General features: G+C 38.5%; 1 protein-coding gene across 3 annotated transcripts in view; it reads left to right on the top strand.

The window, feature by feature from the left end:
- Positions 1–25,971, top strand: part of MIPEP (mitochondrial intermediate peptidase) — an 80,487-nt gene that overhangs the window by 11,896 nt on the left and 42,620 nt on the right. For all 3 annotated transcript variants that reach the window (XR_010883288.1, XM_067290470.1, XM_067290464.1), the window contains exons 7-13: positions 4,114–4,270; positions 4,696–4,744; positions 5,402–5,462; positions 6,132–6,184; positions 21,575–21,728; positions 22,688–22,765; positions 23,823–24,027. Coding sequence is in view for 2 of the 3 variants with exons in the window: in XM_067290470.1 (XP_067146571.1) it covers positions 4,114–4,270; positions 4,696–4,744; positions 5,402–5,462; positions 6,132–6,184; positions 21,575–21,728; positions 22,688–22,765; positions 23,823–24,027 (757 nt within the window). In the remaining variant the exon portion in view is untranslated. The remainder of the gene's footprint in view (positions 1–4,113; positions 4,271–4,695; positions 4,745–5,401; positions 5,463–6,131; positions 6,185–21,574; positions 21,729–22,687; positions 22,766–23,822; positions 24,028–25,971) is intronic.

Below are 25,971 nucleotides of genomic sequence, written 5' to 3'. Positions count from 1 at the left end.
GGCAAGTGCTTATGATTTATGATTACGATGTTTTGACTAGCAAGGAATGTCCATTGGGGACATGATAATTGATGGCAGCTTTCACTGTAGCAACTGTGAAATAATGAAGTTGAAGATCCCAAAGGGAATCAAGAAAGGGAGTAGCCGAATACAGACCCTGAACTTCAGGCAATCAAGCTACAGCTTATTCTGGAAACTGGCATATTGGATCCTATGGGAGGCAGGTCTGGAGGGTAAAGGAGCTCAAGAAAGCTGGCAGGTCTTTAAAGACAGCATCCTCCAAGTGCAAGAATGGTCCATCCTGATACTCAGGAAGAAAAGCAGATGTATCAGGAGCTAGGCTTGGCTAAGCAGGGAACTCATGACAGACCTCCATCTCCAAAAGGTAGTATACAGGAGGTGGAAGCATGGACAGGATACAAAGGAGGAATTTAGAAATTTTGCCTGTGCACGTGGGGATGGTGTCAGGAAAGTCAAAGTTCAACTGCAGTTGGGACTTGCAGAGGATGTCAATGACAACAAGAAGAGCTTTTACTACTACGTTAGTAGTAAAAGACTGAAAAAGGAAAATTTGGGCTCAGTGCTGAGCAAAGTGGGCAGCATAGTGATAGGAGACACAGGCAAGGCTGAGGTACCCATTGCTTTCTTTGCCTCAGTCTTCACTGAGAAGATTTTTCAGGCCTCTGTGCTTAGTTAAAGGGTTCAAGGAGGAGAAGAATGACCAGCCCTAGATGAGGATCCAGTCACGGATTACTTGAGAGAACTCGACCCCCACAAGTCCATGGGATCAAATGGGCTGCATCCAGGGGTGCTGAGAGAACTGGCTGATGTCCTTCCAAGACTGTTCTCTATCACCTTTGGTAGGTTGTAGAGTTCAGGGGAGATCCCTGATGACTGGAAGAACAAATATGTTCCATCCATCTTCAGAAAGGCTAGTAAACAATTTGGGGAAGTACAGGCTGTAGCTTGACTTCGGTCTGTGGGAAAATCATGGAGCAAGACCTCTTGGAAGGCACTCCTGGGCACGTGAAGGAGAAGGTGGTGATTGGGAGCAGTCATCATGGCTTTACCAAGGGCAAATCTTGCCTGATCAATCTGAATGCCTTCTATGATAATGTGATTGGGCATGTGGGCAAGAGGACAGGGAGCAGTGGATGTTGTTTACTTTGACTTTAGCAAGACTTTTTACACTGTCTCCCACAGTATATTTGTGTCCAACTAGGACATTACAGTCTAGATCAGTGGAAAGCTAGATAAGTACAAAACTGGTTGGATGATCAGGTTCAGAGAATAGTGATTAATGCATCATACTCTGCCTGGAGGCTAGTAAAATAACAGAATTGCAGGACATCTATCCTGGGACCTGTTCTGTAATGACCTAGAGGAGGCGACAGATGACACCAAACTGGGGGAACAGTGATACACTGAAGGGCAGGGATGACATTCAGAGGAGTCTAGGCAGGCGAGAGGAATGGTCCAACAGGAACTTTATGAAATTCAAGATGGACAAATGCAAAGTCCTGCACCTGGGAAAGAAGAACTCCTGACAACAATACAGGCTGGGGACTGTCTGGCTGAGGAGCAGCTCTGTGGAAACGGCCCTGGAGGTTTGGTAGACAACAAGAGCTGAGCATGAGCCGGTAGTGTGCCCTTGCAGCAAAGAAGACCAACAGCATCCTGGGCTGTATGAACAAGAGCATAATTAATAGATATAGGGAAGCGATTATCCCCATTTACTCAGCACTCATTGGCACAACACATATAATACTGTGTCCAGTTTTGGCCCCCCTAGTACAAGAAGGACATTGACAAACTGGAACAAGTTCAGCAGAGGGCCACTGAGATGGTCAGGAGCTGGAGCAGTAGCAGTGTGAAGAGAGACTGCAGGTGCTGAAGCTGGAGAGACTGGAGAAGAGATGACTTTGGGGGGCCTGACAAGCAGCTTGCCAGTACCTACAGGTAGGTCACGGAGGAGATGGAGCCTGACTCTTCACAGTGATGCATAGCGGGAGACGAGTGACAACAGGCACAAGTTGAAATGAGAAATTCCAACTGGAGAAACTTTCTCAACAGTGAGGACATCCAAGCAGTGGAACAGGCTCATGCAGTCCTCTCCATTCTTGGAGATTTTCAGGTTGACTGGATAAAGCCTTGTGCAATCTGGTCTTACTCATAGCTGACCCTGCTAGGTTTAGGAAGTTGGACTAGAGACGTCCTGAGGTCCCCCTCCAACCTGAATTCAGTTATTGCTGTTGAATGTTTGCTCAAAAGAATTCAGTTAGAGTTACTTTATAAACTGGAAATTAATTTAAATATGACAGTGTTTCCTTAGTCTTTGAGATGTGACTCAAGGATCAGGAATGTATTATAATACTTGAATGTTCTGTTTTCACTTGGATATAGTTAAGTAATCAGTTAAAACGACTGTAAAATCTTGTTTGTCGTGAAAGAGAAAAAAGCTGATTGTGGTAGAACCCAAACTATGTCATGTATAATCTTTGTAAGAAATTAAAATTGAATTAAAATTATGACACCGATAGGATGTAAATAAGGGAACAGTACTCATTACATACTCATTACTACTCTTGTAGTCTTGAAAATAGTATGATCTGCCAAATTGCTATTGAAGCTAAGAATAATACCTTAATTAAAGAATGTACTTCTCAGAGTCAGATATTTGGAGAAGCTCTTAGGTTGGAAGGGACCTCTGGAGATTATCTAGTCCAACCTCTTGCTTAAAGCATGGCCAGCTAGCTCAGGTTGCTCAGGGCTATGTCCAGTCGAGTTTTGAACAATTCCAAGGATGGCAATTCACAGCCTCTATGGGCAACCTGTGCCAGTGTTTGACCACCTTCACTATGAATTTTCTTCCCTTCATATTGGATGGGAATTTTCCATCTTCCAGCTTGCATCCATTGCATCTCATCTTCTTGGTGTGAACCTTCAAGAAGAGCCTGGTTGCATCCTCTCCATGTCCTACCACTAAGTAGTTGAAGATTAAGATGTCCTCTTAGCCTTTTCTTCTTAAGGCTGGACAAACCCAGCTTTCTCAGCTTCCATTCTGTGTCATGTGCTTCAGCCCCCAATGTCTTGGTAGCCTTAAACTGAGCTTACCAGGTCCTACTCCACAAGTGTCTCACAAGTGCCGAGTAGAAGGGAATTATAACTTCCATGGACCTGTTGGCTATACCCTAGTTAATAGAGCTCAATATGCTGTTGGCCTTTGCTGTGAAGACAAACTTCTGAATCTTGTTCAAGGAAGGGGGACGGGTATCTCTATCTCACTTACTATATTTGCATTTTTTATCTCAAAGCCCAGTTGCAGAAAACAGGTGGGAAATGACAATGAACTTTATAATAAACCCAGGACCTGCATTTCTATTGGGTATATGATCCAAGAGGGATGCTTATTGCAAAGAAGACAAATTTAAGTTGTTGTCTGATTTCTTAAGCCTATTCAGTGTGTAAAAAATAAAGATTGTCTTCAATTGGTTTGTGAAATATAAAAAAACATTTTCCCAAGGTTGCTGAGGTTTGGATGATCTTGTTGAGAGTTACAGAAAGGATCAGAAATAGGAGAAAGAAACTGATTGTTCATTGACAGACAGGCAGACTAAAGTTTGCTGTTTTAAAAGGGGTAGGGCTTTTCTGTCCCTTGTCTTTCTCTCCCCTGCCCCTGGCTCTGGTTTTAATCAGATCCTTCTATGAGCCAGTTTAACTGACATGTAGAGAACAATCTGACTTTCTTTTGGGTTTATTTTCAGAAGTTTTAGTGAGTTAAAGCAACTCTAGAGTGGTCTGAGAAGAGCAGATGTTGGCAGGAGAGTGGCAGGTAGCAGAGAGAGAGACTGCAGACAGGAGGAGGGAATAGGACCCTTTTTGGGCAGTCTGGAACAGTTAGGTTATCTCACTGCATTTCCTCATTCCCTTTGTAATAGAAAAGAGAGTGGTAATTGGCAGGCAGTCATAATTATCATTATTAAAAAAAAGTTTTAGGCCTTTTCTTAACAATATCAGTGAAATACAGCTTTAATGTGAGATCTTTTATTGCTTCACTTGTTTCCTTTGTGAATTATGCTATAGTAATGTGACCTTTTTATTTTTTCATATTAGGTGCGAGAAGCTGCTTACAAGATTTTTCTTTACCCAAACGCTGAGCAGTTGAGCTGTTTAGAAGAACTGCTTGCTAGTCGAAACAGTCTGGCACAGTTGGTTGGATATAACACCTTTGCCCACAGGGCTCTTCAGGGAACAATGGCCAAAAATCCAGGTAGAAGATGTGTGTGATAGGATATGCTGAGAAATGAAGTGCACTGCGTTAGGCATGAGGATAAAAGCTGTTAGTCTGTTTTGCTAAATTTGCAGAATGTGGTTCTTCTGGTGAAATATCTTATTGCAGTTATGTTTTGCTATATAAATACTTGTGTTTTCTGTAAATGGCAGTACTAGCTGAGTAGGGACCAGGCTTTTTTATCCAGAATCAATGTTCACTCCTTACATTATGAAGTTGCTATTATCCCAGCATCTAGCAAAGTAAGCGTGGTACTTGCATATTCTCTCGAATGATGGCACAGTGGTCAACAGAGTAGTTAAAATCTCTTGTTCTAAGAAATCTTGTTTTGCTTGGCATGTTTTGATGTAAGCTAACACCTTTTGAAGGAAGGAATCACTGTTTTTTTCTCATTTTATTTCTAGAGACAGTAACACAGTTTCTGGAGAAGCTTTCTGACCAGTTGTCTCAAAGGTGTGTCTTTTCCACTAAATAATTTTTCTAAACAGACTTTTATTTCAAGAATAGAGAGACTCGTGCACTAATAAGTAAGTCAGTACTGCATATTATATGCTCTGATGGAAAGCAGAAGTAAAAAGTAAGACTTTATCTGAGTTTTGAGAGGAACTATCAGCCAAGAATAAATTCCGTGGCTATGAGCAGAGAACACCCGAGACTGAATGTAACAAGTGATGTGCCCAGAAATGTAGGCAACAGCAAACAGGAAAACCAAGTTTAAGTTCTGAAGTTCTGATGCACCTTTCCTGGTCTTCTCCCATATGTATACTTCCATATATTTTACATCTATGAACAAATTTCCCTGTTTGTCCTGCTTGCTTCCCTTAATTCCACACAACACAAAGAGTTTCATCACTGTATATGGTTGGGTATATTGTAAGAAAGAAAATGCTTTGGAAGCACATGACCAGTGTAAGTGGGACTTGATTTGAAGGCACCTGAATGAGAGAAGCAGAACGGAAAGTGCTTTTACTGTAGTATATGGGCCTGTAATTTCAGAGTTCGACCTATCTCTGATGATAGATATTTTCTTATGACAGAACATTCTCACATACTGTACTCCATTAATCAAAAAACTTTAATGAACACTTTCATCATAAAAATATTTTGCAGAACGCAAAAAGATTTTGAAATGATGACAAAGATGAAAGTGAAGCTTAACCCCCAAAATTCAGTAAGTTAAGTTTTCATGTGTGATTTTCTGGCTTTTTTTTATATATATAGTATAAGTTAATGATGTTCTACATGAAAAATAACTCAATTTTAGTATACAACATACAGCATAATTACAGTGAGAAACTTTCCATCTTCTGGCTTCAAATGCTTTTTGATTTCTTAGCTCCTATTAGTATTAAAACCAAGCACTGAGTGCGAGATAGCTGTTAGTTTATAAAAAGTGATATTTTGCTAGCCAAAACTTAAAGTGGTGAAAGTTAATATTGCTTTGTTTTGAATTAATTAATTGACTCATTGAAAAATAAGGGCTATACTTTAGAGTAGGTGCATGTCCAGTTTGCATGCCATCTTATATACATCCTAATTCTGTTTGTAACTATGTTTATCTTTTTATTTTAATTATGTGTATTTCTTGAAATCTGATATGCAGTCCCATATGTATTTGAATAGGAAATGCCATCTTCAAACAAACATTAAAATAGAGGATTCAAATTGTGGCATATGATGCTATTTCCAGTGATGATGTATTTAACACTGAATGTTTCTCATTATGTTTTGAAGTTCTGTGGCTTGTAGAAACTACAAAAATATGCAAAGGAAACAAAACGTTTGCTATGAGTTCATTTGCTGTTTGTTATTGTAATTATAAAATGGAATTCTCTTTCAGAAATTGATGCCATGGGATCACCCTTACTACAGCAGTGTCCTGCGAGCTGAGAGGTAAGCTCCTTATGTTTATGATTGTAATGTCTTTATTTCATCTCTTACAATAAGGATAATGAAAGTCCTCAATGTAAACAGGTTTTCCCTCTTTGAAGATGTACTTCAATGTGAAAAAAATAAAGAATATCTGGAGTGGCAGTTGTAACATTTCTTAGTCACTGTTGGAATGCTTGTAAAAGTTTTTGGCTCCTCTGTTGTTTTACACTGAAATATTGGCCCTCTTTGAAGATATAAGAAGATGAAACAGTTTCAGAACAGCTACAAAATCCTCATTCTAATTTTGCCTTTAGCTCTTAGCTGAACTGCAGTAATGTTTAGAAATAAATTTTGGTCACTGAATACAATCCAGCTCCTGTTCATATTACTGTATGTTGCTTCTTACTGAATTTTCATTCCCTGCCACAAACTTGAAATAGAAACTTGAGTAGACTTTCACTGTTTCACTGGGTGGAATACATTCTCATCTGTCCTGCAAAGGCTGGGGGATAGATCCACAACACAGACTTCAATAGTGCTCAAGAATTTTGTACACAGTGAGATACCAACTGTGAAAGTCATGAGCCCTGCATGTTGCCTTTGTTAGATCAGCAGTGGTGACCTTTTTGATTTGCACTGTAAAAGATACTTTAAAATTGTGTTTCTGTCACAAAAGGGGGGGAAAATCTTGCCTTCACTGCAGATTTGTAGGTTTTTGTTTTTTAAACAAACTTAGACTGGAAGTGTCTGATTAAAGAAGTTTACTCTGGATCAGAAATGTATAATAGTATAAACATGGCATTATGGAAGCAGTGCCAGCAGTTGGCCTGGTTGTTTCGCTGCTTTCTTGTGCGTTGACACTGAGACAATGGTCTTATGAGCAGCAGCTCTAATGTTGGATTTCTCTTAAGATACTGCATGCTTGGGTAGCAGTTGATCTATGTACGTGCAGTACCATTCATGTCCTGGTGCACAGAACTTGCTGTGCAGTGGAGCTCGAAGGATGTTCAGCTGCTGGCTTTGCTCACGGTAATCAGTCCAGGAACATGCAGCACTCCACGGTATATGCGTAGATTACTACTCTATGACGTGGCATGGGAGTGGCTGCTTTTGCTTTAAATTGGGCAGGTAGCAAACTATTTCTGTGAACACAAAAACAAAATAGTGGTTATTCTGGAGGAGATTCAAGGTCCATCTAGCTCCAAATCCCATCTTAGCAATGGCAAATAGCAGTCTATGGAAGAATGTTGTGATACTTGTTCAAAATACTGTCCTAACTTTTTTATTTCCTAATTTTCTCCATTAAAGCATCTATTTTTAATAATACTCGAATCTCTTTCTAGATTTTACTGGAATGCTAAAAATAAGATTGTGTTAATAAAAGCTATAAGGAATATGTACACATATGCATTTCCTATAGTGTCTGCTTTTCCTGGTTACAGAATTAGTATGTCCCATAAAGGTTAGATCTTTAAGTGTGAAAGGCTCAGTGCTTGTTTTTCTTCCTGGGAGGAGTACTGTTTTATTATCCTTCTTATATCTTCTGATGAAGCTGATCATATAGTAAATGATTTGTTGATGATCACAAATAGATTATTCTGCTCATTTTGGCATTGGGAAGAAAAGTATCTCCTTTCCTCATGGGATTTTGTAAAAGGCACAGTAAAGTTACTTTATTTTAAGAACAGCATGGTAGTCTTCATGAAGTACTCTAGGTAAATGTGACTGCATATTTGTGACTTTCATATTTGTACTTTGTTTACCCACACCCTTTCTTGAATGCCCCAAGAAAGTTACGATATCCTCAGTTCAACTTTTTTTAACTAGAAGATGAGAACCATATGTGTCACATAGCTTTATATGCTAGGAGTTTGACTTTCGGCTATTTGTTTTTACTGTCTCTTTCTAATTGAGCTAATTATAATGTGATATAAAATTATTTCTCTGAGGAGAAGTGATGTAGTTTTCTCTAGGGGGGGTCGCTGAAAAAATCTTTTATAATTTCAGATTTTCTTTTCTTGTATCATGTTTTATTTAAATTTTATTAAAAAACCTAAGTATATTTAATTATAAAGTTTATTTTCTTGTAACATGGAATGACAAAATAGGTTTCCAAACAAGACTTGTTTCCCTGTCATCTCTCATATGAGGACAGGCTGAGAAAGCTGGTACTATTTAGCCTGGAGAAGAGTAGACTGAGGGGGGATCAAATCAATACATATAAATATCTGAAGGGAGGGTGTAAAGAAATTGGAGCCAGACTCTTCTCCGTGGTGCCCAGTGACGGCATGAGAGGCAACGGGCACAAACGGAAACACAGGAAGCTCCATCTGAACATAAGGAAAAACTTTTTTCCTGTAAGGCTGATTGAACACTGGAAGAGGTTGCCCAGAGAGGTTGTGGAGTCTCCATCCTTGGAGATATTCAAAAGCCATCTGGACAGGGTCCCGGCCAACGTGCTCTAGGTGACCCTGCTTGAGCAGGGGGGTTGGACTAGATGATCTCTAAAGGTCCCTTCCAACCCCAACTGCTCTGTGCTTCTGTGACCTGTGGAGATCATCTAGTCCAACCCCCCTGCTCAAGCAGGATCGGCTAGAGCAGGTTGCCCAGGACCATGTCCAGTCAGGTTTTGAATATCTCCAAGGATGGGAGACTCCACAACCTCTCTGGGTAACCTGTTGTCAGCATTAGACCACCCACAAAATAAAAAAGGAAATTCCAGGTAAACAAAATAAAAAAAAAAAAACTTTATTTCAGCTTGTGCCCCTTGCCTCTTATCCTGAAAAGAGTCTGGCTCCATCATTTTTAGTTTCCCAACTCCCCTCATCTTTATAGACATTGGTAAGATTCCCCCCTGAGCCTTCTTTTCTCCAGGTTAAACAAACCCAGCTCTCTCACCTTTCCTCATATGTCAGATGCTCCAGTCCCTTAATCATCTTCATGGCCCTTCATTGGACTTGCTCCAGTGTGTCCCTGTCTTCTTGCCCAGGACTGAAAACAGCACTCCAGATGTGGCCTCACCAGGACTGAGTAGAGGGGGAGAATCACCTCCCTCAACCTCCTGGCAATGCTCTTCCTGTTGCAGCCCAGGATACTGTTGGCCTTCTTGGCCACAAGGGCACATTGCTGGCTCACATTCAGCTTGTTGTCCACCAGGACTGCCTTTTTTTTTTTTTTCCTGCTGATTCTTTCAGTCTAGTTCATGTTTATTTAATGTTGTTAGGTTTGATTCTGAATACTGCATCTGTATTGCTATATAGGAGAGGAACAGGGAGTTGGCCTGGTATTGGACTGCTGGTCATCTGCAATGCTTAATTGTTAACTTGCTCCTGATACTTTTCTGCACTCTGCACCTAAGAAGGTCCTCCAAGACATCCTCCCAGGCACAGTTTTGGAAGTAGCATGTACCAGGGACTAATACCAGTAGTCTGTATGAGGCAATATCATGGAAACATCACTGACCTGCAGCACAGCCCTTATTATTTCAGGCTTTTGGAACTGAAAAAAATGACCGGGGCAAAAAAAAATTGGTGCTGTCTTGGGACATGGAGCACATGCAGGGCAATGTACGGTGTAGGTGGCCACTGCCAACACATGCTGCTTGGCTTCAGGGCTGGAGCATGGTCTCTGGACATTTTCTGTTTAGCAGCATAGAATGTAGTTGACTTGCTTGGAATGGCTACCTATTACCTACACGGGTTCAGTCCTGTGTATCTCTAAGTTTTGTGTGGAAAAAATGCTTCTGTGAATGAATAACCAGGAGAAAATGTTAGTGAGGAAAATAGCTGTCCTGAGGCTCCTTTAAAGTAAAAAAAAAAAAAAAAAAAAAAAAGTTGCTTTTAAAGATTTCAGCACACAGAGAACTGCCTAAGTCTTTTTACCCTTTCCACATTTGTGCCTTACTAATTACACTATGTCCGCGAAGAACTTGATTTTATCTTGTCCTTTTGAAAATGTAAGCAAGCATTAGACAAAGTATTCCTGGTCTGATTTTTTACTTCTTCCTTCATTCTCCAGATTTTGATCACCTGTATTAGTTTGTCTCAAACGGAACTGAAACTCATGACTTATTCTGTAAAATTACATCTTCTCAAACTTCTTTTAATGTGTTTGTCCTATACTAGAACAGTATTAAGGCAACAAGCTTTTGTCAGATACCTCAGAATTAGTTTTAAGGGATGGATATTATATTCTGAAGAATATAGAATGTTCACATCTGTTTGGACTATTGAATTCTAAGGACATTTGCTGTCAAATCAGTTGTCTTCACTGTTTCTGCAGCTGTTACTGAACATTAGTGCTGTTTTGTGGGTTGAACCGCAGGAGGAGCTCCAGACTCAATTCTGAGAGCATGTTTTTTCTTTCTAAAGACTCGTCCACAATAATTTTCTTTCTGTCAGCTTTCAGCAAGTCTTTTCCCTGGAAACTTGATCCCACTTCAAAAACAGAAGTCTCCTATTGATGGTAGCAGGATAGTTTACTTCAAAAAAAATTTTTTTAAATTATATTAAATAGCCTCTCTGGCTTCAAACCCACATTTATGGAAGCTTAATGTTTTTGTAGCTATAGTTTAAGTGGCAGAGAAAATAGATGTCAGTATAAATGTACACTTAACAGAAACCAGAGAAAAAAAGTCTGAAATGCATGGTAGTAGTATCTTGTAAGAAGATAGAGTAATTAGGAGAACCTCAAGAATTTTGGCAGGCTGTGGGTAATAAAACAGTGAGTGCTAGAACATGCTTCAGCCTCTAACAAGTAAGAAGATGTCTAATATGTATATTATAAAAATAATAATACTGCTGAGTTTTAGTGCAGGCAAGTACCATAGTATTAATTAAATCCCATTACTTCTCAGTGAGTGCTGCTGCAGATATAAATAGTTCTCAAGGCCCTGATTCTGCAAAGATGTAATAGCTTTGCTCAACTCTTCTGGGTCATAAAAAAAAGAATGCTGGAAGAAACCTTGGGAGGTCAACTATTTGTCTTGAAGGTGGGATTGACTGTACCTAAACCACCTCTGACAGTTAGAGGCATATAACTGTTCTTAAGAACTGTCAGTGACAAGGTAACCTAGCTGGTGTTGACTCCTGTTTTCCTAACCTTTGTTGCTCACGAGGCTGGGCTGACTTCGCTGGCTGTAACTCACTGTTGGGACTTTTGCCAAACTGTCAGAGATTTTATCCAAGTGGTGACTGGGATATGCTTGCAGGCTATCGCACTCTGCTGGTCAGAAGTAAATGAAACTGGCCCTGGGGATGAACAAATCAATGGAAAATAAGCCTGTTTCCTGCTGTATAGAAGAAAGAAGCCACTACACAACTGTAGGCATTTTGGATCCTGGGCAGAAATTAGGGAATAATTCATTGTCTTTCTTATGGATAGGCTGTAGATAGGCTTCTGGCTTCGGTGGGAGAAACAGGAATTTAGGTTTTTTGGAGGGGTAGGGACAATACCAAGGTACCTCTGGCTCTGGGGATATTTTAAAGACAAATATGCTGAAAGCTGCAACTAATATTGAGGTATGCAAGTTACCTGTAAACAAATTAGTTTACACCTGTTTTTTGTTAAATTATTTTTGGCTTAGGGAAGAATATTCTCTGTTGAGAAGACCATGTGGAAAAATGACCCAGACCTTTTGTGGATTATGTGAGAAAAATGTCACTTCTGTTCAAATTGAAAACTGAAATGGAAAAATGTTGCAAGATTTAAAAAGAGCCAGGAAATCTTCCAACCAAGATGCTCATAGAGAAGGAAAATATCCTATAGCTATCTGTTTATAAGCAAGGAGGGGCATATCTTCTATCAATCAACTAATATAGTTTGAAAAAAAGCCCATTTCACTTAGCAGTCACTAAGCTAGTGGACTAAGTTTGTTGGAGGAAAACCTGAAAGTTATTGAAAGGGCTTGCTGTATTTCTGGAGAGAGAATGGTTATCTAAAAAATATTAGCTGTGCTTGTGAGAAAGACTTAGTGAAGTGTGAGTCTTTTTACATATTCAGACTTGTGCTTGTGCTGTTTACTGTAGAAGATACTATTAGTTGGTGGTTTATATAAAATGTTTTAAACTACCACCGTAATGCCATTTCACAAATAATTTGTTACCTTTTTCCTTCCTACTGTTGCTCAGTACTTAGTTTAGTGTTTTCTGTTCTTAAGAGTTGAAGGTGTTAATGTGGAACAGCCAAAGCATCACATATGTTAAAAACATTGTAACAAGTCTTAAAATTAGTAAGTATTCTTCCTGTTTTTTTAGACATTTTGCTTGCTTGATGAGTAGTTCAAAGCAGAACTTAAGTTTCAAGAATCATCTGTTTATTAAAAAAATTTGTGGAAAGATGAACAAAGTTGGTGATTTGAAAACAAAGTTAAATCTAAAAGTCACATAAAACATTGAGAGCAAACCAATCATCTGAATTATCCCTGACCCTACTCCAAAAATTCTATGAAGTACAATTAACAAAAAGAAAAAAGGAATGTAAGAAACAGGTGCTAGTTTATGGCTGATGAGAGTACAAAGGCTTTCTATTATTATTATTACTATTTTTAAGAAATCCGGAGTCTTCTATAAATCATAGTTAAGAGTCTCCCTTCAGGTAAAGAATTAAATTTCATAGTCTGGCATGTAATGAAAATTGGAAGGGGTTTTCCTCGTCTTGATCTCAAGTTAACCTGAGGGGTTCATCTCGCTTTTATCTTCCACTAATGAGTTTTTTTTCAAGTTTCCTTGAAAGTTTTGAGAGAATCTGTTTTATTACATATAGTTAGTAGAGGTGTTCTGTATTTTTATGGGTGTCTACAGGAAAATAATTTTCCTCAAAAAAGAATTGAGGTTGTCAGGGACTACATTTAATAGCCACCAATAAGAATTCTTGCCAAGCAGCTAATTTGCAATTGTTAAAGAGTCTGAATGCTCATGCTTTAAAGAACAGTGATACTTACTCAAATATCACTAATGTCCAAGTTTATCAAAAGCATTCTTAATAGAATAGATGAAAGTCATGCTACACAAAACAGTCTTAGTTTCTTTCCAAATGTACAGCTTAAATGAAAGTGATTTTAGAAGTCTGCATTTTATTTAGACTTGGTGAAGTCATACAAGCTTAGAAATAATTATTTATAATGACATACTACATCTTTGTTCTTCACAGCGACACAGCCTTTTTGTCTGAAGCCTGCTGTTCTTGAAGAATAACCAAACCTCACTGTGTCAGTTAACTACTTTTTTTAAATTGGTTTGCCTATGTGACTTCTTTTAAAAATAGTGCCGAACTAACTGCATACTGTAGAAGTAAGGTGTCTGGATTTTTTAACGTTGTTTATCCTTTAATATAACACAGGAATTTACATCAAAGAAACTACCATTTTCCTTGGTATTTTTATTTTGTTTAGGAGAATACTGAGATTTCTCTTTGTGAAGTTTCTGAGTTCACGTTCTGACATAAAATAAATATGAAAATTTTCATTTTTTTGTGGAGTTTGTTATAAATACAAATGCTTTGGCTCTTGAAATCAGACATTCAGAGTGAATAGCATATTGGAATATGTTTTAAGACATAATGAAAGTAAACCAAACTTCTTTTGTCCATTTTTTTGATTCTTTGTCGTTCAGAGTTTTGGAAGTTCTGAGCATACCATGTGTTATGAAATTCTACAAGAACAACAGAATAATTTAAGGTTTGTTATTGCCTTAAAATGGACTACTTTTAACTCTTGGATTTTTTTTTAAACTCAAAGTTAAAAACTGAAAGTTTGGCATAGAGAAAAATATTCTTTTCCCCAGTAATGAAGACCTTATATAGTTATTGATGATGTTTCTAATTTGCTCAGAGGGAGATTTATATACTGGTGTTCTTTATTTTTTTCAGACATGAAACATGATATTTTCCTACATCTAAAATAAAAGCAATCAATTTTTTAATATGTGATCCTGTAAAAATGCCTTCTTGATTTCAGGAAGTTGTATTTTAGATTAATAATTGTGTTTTCTGGTGGGTTTATCTGTAATGAATAGAAAACTCTTTTTTTTTCCTTTTTCCTGCTCTTCTAAAAGGGCGTTCAGCTCACTCAAGTTCTACATAAGGACTTAAGAAAAATTAAATACTTAAGTTCTAGGGTGGTTCAGAAAACTCTTTCTAGCGCTGTAGGTTCCAAAAATCAATCAATACGTGAATTTTTGGTACCTCAGAGTGCACAGAAGAAAGCTTCTGTGATCAGAAGTCTTTTTGACTGGGGATGTGCATCTCTGCTAAGTTCTGTTGTGATTCATCATACCACTGTTGTTCTGTCTCCTTTGCCTGTATTTTCAAAGGCATCTTTCCACAGAAAAGGCTCTGACCTTCATCCTTTTGGGATTTGGGATTTGGGTATGTAACATGCAGTCCAGTCAGGGAAGCCGAAGTTCCAGAGAAGAGCAAGAGCTCAGACATACCTGAGCTTAAGGCTTCTGCTGCGTAGCTCTGGTTGGCACCTTGCTGAACATGCAAGTTGTATTATACTGGCATCTGCCTTTCCCTGGTGACACAGGCATCCTGGGTGCCTATTTTAAGCACTCTGAATAACCTTGCTGGGTCCAAGAGCTGGCACTTTAGGTGATGTGGCATCCAAACAGGATGTCTGATTCTTGCCCTTGCTTGCTTGGCTGATCTGGTTCCTTTCTCTTCCTTGCTTAGGAAGTGATGTAACTGTGTTTCCATGTATTTGCTAGCTTTAGACCCAACTGTAAAATGTTCTGCTAGTGATGTTAGTAAGCCATATGCACCATGCTCCCTACTGAATTCTGCCTGTCTTCTCAGCTGGTGTAAACAAGCTGCAAATTACAGCATATAAGAAAACACAAGGCAGTTCACTATAGTTTTGTTGCCAAATGGAGCTCAAATTGTTTGCTGGTTTCCAACATAGATTTTAGCTGTCTGTCTCCAGAACATTAACCTTTTTTGCTAGTAGCAGGAACCCTTAGCAGAAACTTTACTACTAGCAAAATGCCTGTTAGCGTAGTTCAGTTTTGGTCCTGATAACTTCCTTTTTGATTTCTTTTCCCCAAAATACTTGAATGCATTTCCTGTTGGAGATAAAAATTGTAGCTTGGCTGAATAAATATAGAGGCAGCTTGCCAAAGAGTGACCAGAAAGAATGTGTTTATATTAAAGCATCTGCTTCTTGCAGTTTTATTCAAATTTTACATTAACTAATTGTTTTAAGTAGAAGGAACAAAACTAGACAACTGAGTCCACAGTTGATAACAGCTTGAAAATTTTGGATAAAGTGATTTTCAGAATGGTTGCTACTTTAACATCTAGTATAAAAAGATGTTCAGTAGGGTCATCAACAGTTATTAATATGTAGATTATGAAAATTGCTTTGCTCTGACAGGTGAATAGTTGTTGGGCAATCTAAGCTGAAATACTTTTGTAACTGTGTTCCATCTTAGGTAGGGTCTTGCACTGTGTCAGTGTACAGTAATTCATTAGCTTACTTTTTTGTTCATTTATCCTCTCAGTTGAGAAATATATGCAGTGGAATGCCTTGTTTTGGCAGAGTTTCATTGGGGAGCTTTTGTGTGCGTTTTCAAAAACACTTAGTTTCACATTTGAAACAAAACGATCACAGAAATGCCATATACCCGAGACAGAACATGGTGACCTTTGTGTTTCCCCTTTAGCTTCAGGAGAAATTCATTTTACAGTCTTGGATCAGTCCTCAGAAAGGCTCTGCATTCTACACAGACAAGCTCTGTCTTTGTTACAGAGCATTTTAAAGTGCTAGAAGAGTGTATTGATAAAAGTCTTCATCATGGAGTTCTATGTGTTCTTTAGAAAACCTGGCCTGGGTCACAGAGCATTTTGAAGATGAGACATGAGACTCTTGAGCTGGATCAGAAATTTCATTCAAAGCCATTAGAGGGAAGAGAAGTTTGGCTTGGTGTCACAATCTCAATCGCCATTGCTGCCAAGAAGTTGTGCTACAGTGTTCTAGATTAGCAGAAATTTAAACACTGAAAAGTGGTGCCTGGGATATGGTGTGTTCTTGCAGGCTTGCTAAGGTGGTGATGCTGTGAATCACTGAGGTTAGGTAGTCATTGGTTAGCAAACAGATGTTTTTTCCTGTCATCTGGAAGTGTTGAAGTTGCTTACGGCTGCTGCTGTATGAATGCCTGGAATCAAGAAAGGATCTTCAATAAGGGAGTGTGTAGTATGTCCGCAAACTCTTCCAAATACTTTTCTACCCACACCCTCCAGCCAAACTTAAGTTTTGCAGAAGCTTGAGAAAGATTGTAGGATTTCCTGTTTTGCTCATTGAATATTCTTTTCTGGAAGGATTCAAGTCTTTTAAATTAATTTCTTCCCTTTTCCCCATTGTCCTCTAAAATTATCTAGTGCTACACTGTTCATTCTACAGTCAGTAGCGTTAAATCTTGAAGGTAGGGGCTCGGAAAAGGGTAAGTCAAATACTTGCTCTTGCCACTGAAAGGCAAGATCATCTATTAATGCCACTATAATTATTCTGGGAACTGAATTTCTGGTTATATGGTATCAGTTACAGATAGCTGAGGTTTTGGCTAATTTCTGTTCCTAAATAAGCTCAAAGAAAAAGTTTTCCTGGAATCAATGCAAGTTTGGGGTCAGGCTTTCTTCAGTTATAGCTGGTCTTACTTGATTGAGCAAGGGAGATTTCATATATGAGGTAGAACCGAATTTGTAAGTTGTGGATTAAAACTCTATTTTGGTGTCCGGAAGGAGTTCTGGTTGGTGGGTACAGACTGGCGTTGGAGAAGGATTTTGAAGAGATAATATCCACTTCCTGGATTAGTAGTATTTTTTCAGCACCCAATACTCATTTTAAAGTATGTTAGCAATTATTATTGTCTTATTGTAAAAACCTCATTACAGTACAGTATTTTTATCCACTTTCTTCCTAACTTCTACAATATTGCAATGGCAAGCCCCCCCCCCCCAAACAAAAAAAGAAAAAAAGAGCTTTCAATGCCAGATAACCTAAGGTATGATACTAGCCACTGACTGGTGTCAGGATTGTCCAGAAGTAATTTAAATATCAGACTGGTGTCATAAGACACTAGTGCTATTTGAGGATTTTTCAGTGTCTTCATCTTTGATCTTTGTTCACACACTGATGTATTAGGCAAGGCAGAAGTAGAGCAATAAGTGGGATCAGAACCAGAAGCAATTTTTTTTGTATTCTATGTCTAAAATGTTGTTTCTCAAAACCTTTTGGCAATTTTGGTGGCAAGAGGGATATTAACATGTATCTTTCATTAGATGTGGGAGAGAGGTTTGATCCTGTCAAGTTCTACCAGAAGTGACTGACATTAACTCTGTGTTGGTATTATAAAGGTGTTTTTTTAACCAGGGCCTCATTATACTCAAAATGATAGATTGTGACATTAGCTGGTGTAGGGGACTGTTTCTCCTGTGGAGTCTGCCTCAGGCCAGTGTAGACTCTTCTGTTACAGGTATTTTCATCTGTTACAGCTATTCTCATGTGTGGGTGGATAAATATTCTGCTTTTCCAAAAGACAGAACTATGACAGACTAATTTTTCTCCCAGATTGGATAGTTACAGTTTATTACAAAATACTTACAACAAAGCCTTCTCCCCATCCTCTTCATAATGGGGTAAGTTCACTGGGACAACTCACGCCTTAAGGAGTGCTGCGAATGAGGAAAAACGTGACATTTACTTGTCTCTCTATAATATTTCAGCCATTCTTTCCCATGAAGAAATGCCACTACTTTCTCCTGCTAGCATGTATCTGCTTTTGTGTATCAGCAAGAATTTCTTTAACATGTTAATCCAATATTTCAGTTGGGTGTGGGAATCCTTTGCAGTTAGGATGAAACATACTGCTCTCCTCTGATATAGCTGAAATATCTTGTATTGCAGTTATGCGGTCTTAGTCCTAGGCTCCGTGTCACCTCTCAGAAAATTCTGAGCAATCTGGTCTCTCTTGATATTGCAGGTCTCTCTTGATTTTTCTTACTTCCTGTGTAAATGTGGCTTAATTTCATGAAGTCTTTCCAAGGGTGCTGTTCTTCGTTTTCTTACCATATTCATGCCATATTTTCCTGCTCTGGCAGCTGAAATCACTGGTAGGAGTTACATGTTTTAATTTCCTGGAACTGTGAAAATCTGATGGTTTGCTGTGTCTGTGAGCTGTTGATGGAGTTGCAGTTTGCTTTACTGAAGCACGCGTTTGTAGAAGTGTGCCATATGGTATCTTTCTCACCGTATCTACTACAGTCAGCTCTCTTCTCCCACCTGATAGGGAGGAAGTGGCAGGAGAGAGGGGGCTGGAATATTTTAAATGGTGGAAACCCTGGATGATATGGGATGTTTGGGAGAGGGGGATATGAAGACACTAGATGGGCTTTGCATGGAGTCAGCCCAGTTCCATCTGGGTTGATTAAACCAGGCCATACAAAGAGCCCTTGTGGAGCCAGATTGGCTCCACGTGGAACCGCTCGAGTACGTCCATTCCCTGGTTCTAGGTGGTGCTTTAGCTTGCAAGTGTGGTATTGTGCAAATGCGGAGCCAGCCCTGGCCTTGGCCTGCACCTGAATTAATAAACCCTCTGGATCCCCGAACAAGGTACAGCGAAATTTGAGTTGCTCTGCAGGAACCAGTGTGGGACCAGCAGGACTGAGGCAGAGCCAAAACTAACAAATCCTGGTCATCTGAATTGGCTCTGTGGAGATCTAGCTCTAGAGCATGATTATCATATTATCATATCATAATTTCATCCTTAATTTAATTTGAAATAAATATTGTAATTTTTTATATAAGGATAATCATATTTCCTGCCTTGGAGGTGTGTACGTGGAGAAATCTTGCTTCAAGTTACAATAATCTTTTATTGAGATAGTATTTCTATAGTGAACTTTTAATTTATGGTCAGTCCTTAGTTACAGAAGCAATTATTTGAATTACAAATGGGAAACTCAGCCTAGTATTCATAGTAGCATGTGGGATGGTAGTTTAAGATTTTAAAATAATGTGGCAAAATCAGTCATAAACTATTATGGAGGTTGTTACAATGACTTGCCACTGGAAGATGGGGTTTTCTTTTTTTCTTTTATTAAAAGAATAATTTTAGCAGACCTTGCAGTCTGTAAGCAGGGAAGGCATCGAAGTGGAATCAGTTTGAGAAGCAGGAGAACAGGATCGAAGCACTTAGTGGTGGTTTTAAGTTTTCATAGAAACTTTCTGAACAGAAGAGGGTGATGCTGTAAATACTGAGATGCATCTACTACAACTTGCGACAGTGCCACTGCTGAAGGAGCTGCAGCTCCTGGGAATTACTGACTTAAAGATCTCAGGATATTCAGCACATACACTGTAATTCTGTACTTCTAGGGGCTGTGTGTGTAAAGAGACACCAGTGTTTCTTGTACTCAAAATTTCTATGGCTTATTACAGGAAAATTAACTCTTGTATTGTGCTTTCTTTAAGAGACTTGCTTCCAATCTTTTTACCTAATGTAATCTAAAATGACTTTTAGCATGTTCGGTTTTGTTCTTCTGGTGTAAAGACTCTTTTTGATTAAGGAAGAAAATGATTTTTATTGCAGTGTGCAGCGTGCGAATTTGAGTGTTGCTACGCATCTTGAAGAAATAATGCCAGTAATGTCAGTATGGTAGAGTCAGAATGTGGTTTGTTTTCTGTGTTCTGGTATAATGAAAAATAGAACGAAGTACATTGGCTTCTAGCTTCTTGCATTTGTGATGTGAAAATATGCAAGATCCTGTAAGTGAAAATACCTGCAGTTTTCAACAAATGTTGCCATAGAAGTTGCAAAAGGCTGTGAGAGCATACACTGGAGATAAGATAAAGGATGGTAGAAAAGTAAAGCGAAATGCAGTGAAATGTTCAAGAACAGGTGCAGTGGCTTAGAGAACCAATCCTACCCTGCTGTGCATCACAATTTAGTGAAGTTGTGTAGTGAATTGTAACTGCACTTGTAAGCAGTGTTTTGCCAAAATGCAGGATCCCAAGTGGACTTAGTTTTTAGGCCTTTTCTTTTGTGTGCAGGGGTGGGAAGGAAGGAAGGATAGGGAAGTAAATGGATAGGGACTAGCTGACTCTTTCACAGCTTGTCTCTAACTAAGCCTTTTGATCACAGGCCTTAAAATAGTGGGGTTCTAATGTTTGATGTTCAGCCATTGTAGTTTAGCTGATGCATGTTTAAATTTCAGTGACTAGTTACTGTGTTATTAAGAAGCAAAACACATGAGCATGAAGGAGGAAAGGAGAATAGGAGGGACTGTGAGCCTCCAGCATTAAGAGAACAGAATTAAGAGCAAGTTTATGCTGAACCCCCCCAAAACGGGATAAGTAACTTAACATTCCTTTTTGGAGTTTGTATGTGAATTGAGAGAGCAAGAACATTTTTGTCATTTGGGGTGCATGCACAAGTACAAGCAGATTATACTTCTGATTTTGCTACAGTCTCCACAGAATTGCATGGCCACGGCCAGCTTGGGTAAGTGCGGACTTTCCAGAACATTCATCTGTTTGGTACACTTGCAGTTTGCTTACTTTTTCAGGTCAGAGTCTCAGGAAGTTTGAGCCTGAGTAAAGGCTGCATACATGTCTGAATTACTTTTGTAATTGCTTTTTGTTCACTTGTGGGTTTGTGTGTGTGCATGGAGGTATGTGCTGTCTTCATCCTGACATGCATTATCTGTGCTACAGTGTGTTGAAAATACTTGACTGTTTGATGTTAGGCTCAGGAAGCTTGGCCACCTTTGAACTATGAGTCACATACTAAAATCTTAGCATGGCTTAAAGCTGTAGGATACTTTGTACGTGGTTCAGAAAGTCCCAGGAGCTTGAGGCATGATCCATACGTTGGAGGTGATAGAGTCTCCCCTGTATTCCTCCTATTGCTCCAGCAAAAGACAAGACTGCGGAGTCAGTGGCTCCCACTGGCTGGTTTCCTCCCCTAACTAGGGACTTGATTTACACAGCAGCCAGTCCAGCTCCATTTTCTTATCAGTCCTGTGGCATAGCCTTGGCATGGGCATTTGAGGGCCAGTGGCCTTCTGTGGGTCAAAAACCACAGCTTGGCCACCCATAGTGCTGCCAGGGTCAGTTCGAGCTATGCATTCTCCACATCTCTGAAAATTATAGTCACCATCTTCTGAATTTGGCATCAAAAACTGAAAAAGGTAGTTATTATGAAGTGCTGGGCCATACCTAGTCTGTGACTTAGTTTCACTGTTTGAAAAACAAAGCCAAGCATGCTCAATAAGGCCTTGAGGGCTTTTCAGGGTTTTTTTTGCCACATCTTACAACTTGGTAGTGATGAATGCAAACAGTCTATAAAGAAGTAGTTCGTGACTATAGTTTATGTAGTTAAACTAACTCATTGGGTTTGGATTCTTTTATTTTCTTAGGTATAACATTGATCCTGGTTTGTATTGTCCCTTCTTCTCTCTTGGGGCATGCATGGAAGGTTTGAACTCTTTGTTCAGTCAGCTCCTAGGAATCTCCCTTTATGCTGAACAAACCCAGAGAGGAGAGGTTTGGTCCGAAGATATTCGCAAGTTGGTAAGCATTCTTGTTCCCAGCATCTGAAAAGACAAAGGGAAGGTTAGGCAGGATTGTTTGTTCCTTTAAGAGCTATGAGTCAGATTTTGTTTTTAAATTATTTGGGCACCTATGCCTAGGATTTCAAAATGCACACCAGTTGTCTAATTTTAGTTGAAGTTAAGCCTCAAGGGCTTCATACTCTCTCTAAGTGACTTTTATATGCTTGGTATTTAATGGCTTTAAAATATGTCTCTGTTTAAAGGGTGCCTGAATCAGAATCAGTTTCTCTTTTGAGAATCAGTTTCTTTTTTCAGAGATTATTGTTGTACCTTTCACACAGCCTTTCTGAATGAGACCTTTTAGTTTTAACTTGTAGATGGCTATAGATGACTGGAATGTTATAGGTGTGTATTCTAGCAGTGATTTATCTTTTCTTTCTTTTCTATTCTGTGTGTCATCTTTACCTTAGATTACATTTTACTTCTTTGCTTTTCTGCCCTCTTTTTAGGGGAGGGTAGAAAAAAACCCTTGGCAATTATTTACTCATCAGTTCCCAGATTCATCTGTTGTCTTCCCTCCTTGTATTCTCCACCATTCTTTCCAGTGAACGCTACTGTTCTTTATATCCTACAGGCCAATTTATAGTTACTGCTTAATTATTTTTATTCCAATGGTAAATCAACTGTTGTCGCTCTTGACTTCTGAGAAGTCATTTAGGGACTACGGACAGTATTTATTTTAATACTAGTCCGTGACAGTAGTCAGTTTTGTATAAGATGTAGGAATGGCTGCAGTTTGAAGGACAAGCTCTGAATCTTGTGTATATATTTTTTCAACTAAAATAAGCAACAGATTTTACATTAGAATCATTCCTGGATTATTTGTCATGTATGCATTATAAATCTTTGGATTAGAATAATATTTCTTACATTTACACATCAGTGCTGTTACTGTGGGAAATTATCCTTTTTTTTCAGGCTGTTGTTCATGAAAATGAAGGTCTGCTAGGGTACATCTATTGTGACTTCTTTCAACGACCTAATAAACCACATCAGGTAACATCTGTGATCTGTTTTCAGTGTGGGTTGTATATGAGTAATGACTGTAGTGTTAGGGCTGTATGCTTTTAACATAAGTTTAGGAGATGTCTGGATATATCATAAACAAATTTAGACATGGAAAGACTATAACTTCAAACGTGGTTTTAGGTAAAATAATTTTGTGGATAACTTTTCATTTAGAAAGCATCACCTAGTAGGCTGAACTCAAACTGTTTGTACTACAAAATGGTAGGCACTATGAAATTTCATACACCTTTGTCTAGAGAAATGGTAGATTTTTAAACACCTATCTTCTGGCCTGCTATCTAGGAGTAAAAACAATTTGACACTTTAATGCCCTCTAACTTAAGATGAAAAGTCATCGTGACAACTAATTCTTATTCAAAATTCTACCCAAACCATAGATGGTTCCAACTGGTTAGGCTCACTCACTGGCTCACTCACTCACTCACTCACTCTAATGCCAGTATATTAACTGTATGATGCAGTACAACAGACCCTTCACTCTGTAGAAACATCTGCAAATTACCGCCTTTTATGAGTTGGTAAGTGGACAAATCTTAAATCTGTGTTATACTTTCATGCATTTTAAGTATAGTCTGTTTTGCTAATATTTCACAGTACACTGTGGATGCTGTACAGTATACTTTATAAAGGAAGTTATTGCTGAAGAATGAAGAGAAAACTTTAATATATAAATTATAGAATTGGCATATCAGTAATGTTCTGTGAGCTAGTGGGTTTTTTTTAGAAAAATAGAGTTTTGATATTTATAAAAAAATCTAAACTTAAATTTTGTTTTCTAAAAGAAGCAGTCTTTTCTTGATGGATTAAGGTAGTTTTCTTACGAATATGAAGCAAATAATAGAGATGAAGAAACATGAAGATTTGAGTTCAAACTTCTGTTCTGCTATTGAACATTACTGTTAACTGAATTCAGCTTGTGTAATTGAGTACCCATTAAGGTTTAATTTAATACTTTCACCATTGTTTTAGTGTTGTGGATATAATGACATTGGTCACCCACATGTTTGCTTTTTATCTTCAAAAGGATTGTCACTTTACAGTTCGTGGAGGCAGGCTAAGGGAAAATGGAGAATACCAGCTGCCTGTAGTTGTTCTTATGCTTAGCCTGCCCCATTCAACGAGGAGTGCACCAACGCTGCTAAGTCCTGGCATGATGGAGAATCTCTTCCATGAAATGGGACATGCTATGCATTCTATGCTGGGCCGAACTCGGTACCAACATGTCACCGGTGAGGAATTTAGAATAGTGATTTTTTTGTTTTAGTTAAATGTTTAATTTATGGAAGAAGGAAGTACATTAAAAAACAAGAAGAAAAGATTAACCAGACATGATAGAGTCATGTTGATACTTCTGCATCTTTACTGACTTGAAAATTACAGTATCAGATCCCCAAATATTACCTAAAAAACAAACAAACAACACTTGAATAGTCTTCCTCTCCTGATAAAGATTTGGCTTTTGTATTTCTTCTTTCTGTGCAGCTAATCTTTTTTCTAGTCATGTTATCCACTATCTCGCAAGTTTACCTCATGGGCAGTATATAATAAAGGAATAATTGGAGGACTGATAATAAATTGAGCTAAACTTGTACCTGCTATAAAAGCACAATGAATCCTGGGTTGGAAATGATTTAAGAAATTGAACTAAGAAAAGTTAGTAAATTAATTTTCTGAAAGGGTACACTCTGGCAATACTGAAACTCTATAAAGCCAGGCATGTTTAAAACAAACTCCATAAATTAGAGATTTATTTCATCTGCAAGTATGATTAACTGGTGGACCTTCTTGTCATAGGTAAATGAACATGAATCAATATGCAATCAGAGCTAAGCAGATGTACAGAAAAGCAGTCCTGTCATTTTTCATGTAGTCATTTTTCTCCAGCAATGATAATCAGTGTATGGGCTGATGGCTAGCAGGCTGCTGTGACCTTGTTCTGCTTCAGTTGTGGCAAATGGGTCAGAGCCATGTTCTGGTTAAAGCTGTTCTGCATGCTACTTTTCTTATCTTCAGACAGCCTGGTATGTCGTCTTATATAGCTGTGAGCTGGAAATGAAATGTTTGGAGTAGACATTAATTTACTCATTTATTAATTAAAAAAAAAAAACAAAAACAGAAACAACTCAGATGAAACTGTAGCTCCCTTATCTGAGGGACTGTTTTATGTTATACCCTTTTTGTACTGCACTAATGGTAATAAGAAGGGTCCATGTTAGAGATATTTGTTACCAACAGATGCATTGCACACAAAAAAAACAAGGAATCTTTCTTAAGTCTCCCACTTAACATTAAAATAAACTGAGTTGTTTATAAATGTTACTACTGGACATTGTTAAAACAAATAAACACTGTATACACTCTTTCAGTACTTCTCTCTCCCACCCCTTTCTCACACATGGCCTCACTCCTCTTGATCTCCAGGGCATTCTTGGTACTTATATCGCCAAAGTAACTGCTTTAGTGAGGGTTCTGCTGATGTGGGTGAGAGTATCAGATGTGTATGCATGCCAGAAAGTCTTGAAGGGGCAGGAAATTGCTGATTTTGAGGCTCAGACATTCCAGGAGCCCTTGTGTATGGTTTCAGAGTTGCCTTAGCTGCAGGCAGTCTTGCTTCCTAGGGGATTTCAGTCCTGATCTAGTGTTACAAAAGCAGCATCAGAGGCCAGTTGTGTGTTTCTCCAGAGAACATTTTTTTACGTTTTGGAATGTGTGATAATCAAATGGCTCATCCCAGACACGTCTGTTAGGGGCCATCTGCTCTCTTTAGGCACTAGAATAGCAAAGTGTGGAATCAGATGATTACAGGCTATAGTGAGAACAAAAAATGTTAAATTCCAGTTGAGATGAACTGAGTATTTGACAACCTCCTTACTCTTCTGCCCCCCCCCCCCCCTTTTTTGATTACATTGAGGAATATTCAGGAACCTATTCTGCTACCAGTAGGCCCCAAACTTGGATAATACTGGACATAGGAAATTTATGACTTAAGATGTGCATCTTTTTCTGCTAATCCTTCATTTTATTGTACAAATTTATTGTTTGTTTACTGAACACATGTGAAAAAAGATTCTTATTTTTAGCCTGGTTTGTATTCCATTTTAATTTACAGTACAATAGAAAATAGCTACATTTGTTTTACAGGAGGAATAACTTATCCCAGATAACTGCCCTTT

The sequence above is a fragment of the Apteryx mantelli genome, chromosome 1 (assembly GCF_036417845.1).
Source record: "Apteryx mantelli isolate bAptMan1 chromosome 1, bAptMan1.hap1, whole genome shotgun sequence".
Taxonomy (NCBI): domain Eukaryota; kingdom Metazoa; phylum Chordata; class Aves; order Apterygiformes; family Apterygidae; genus Apteryx; species Apteryx mantelli.
This window is presented reverse-complemented; position numbering and strand designations above follow the sequence as displayed.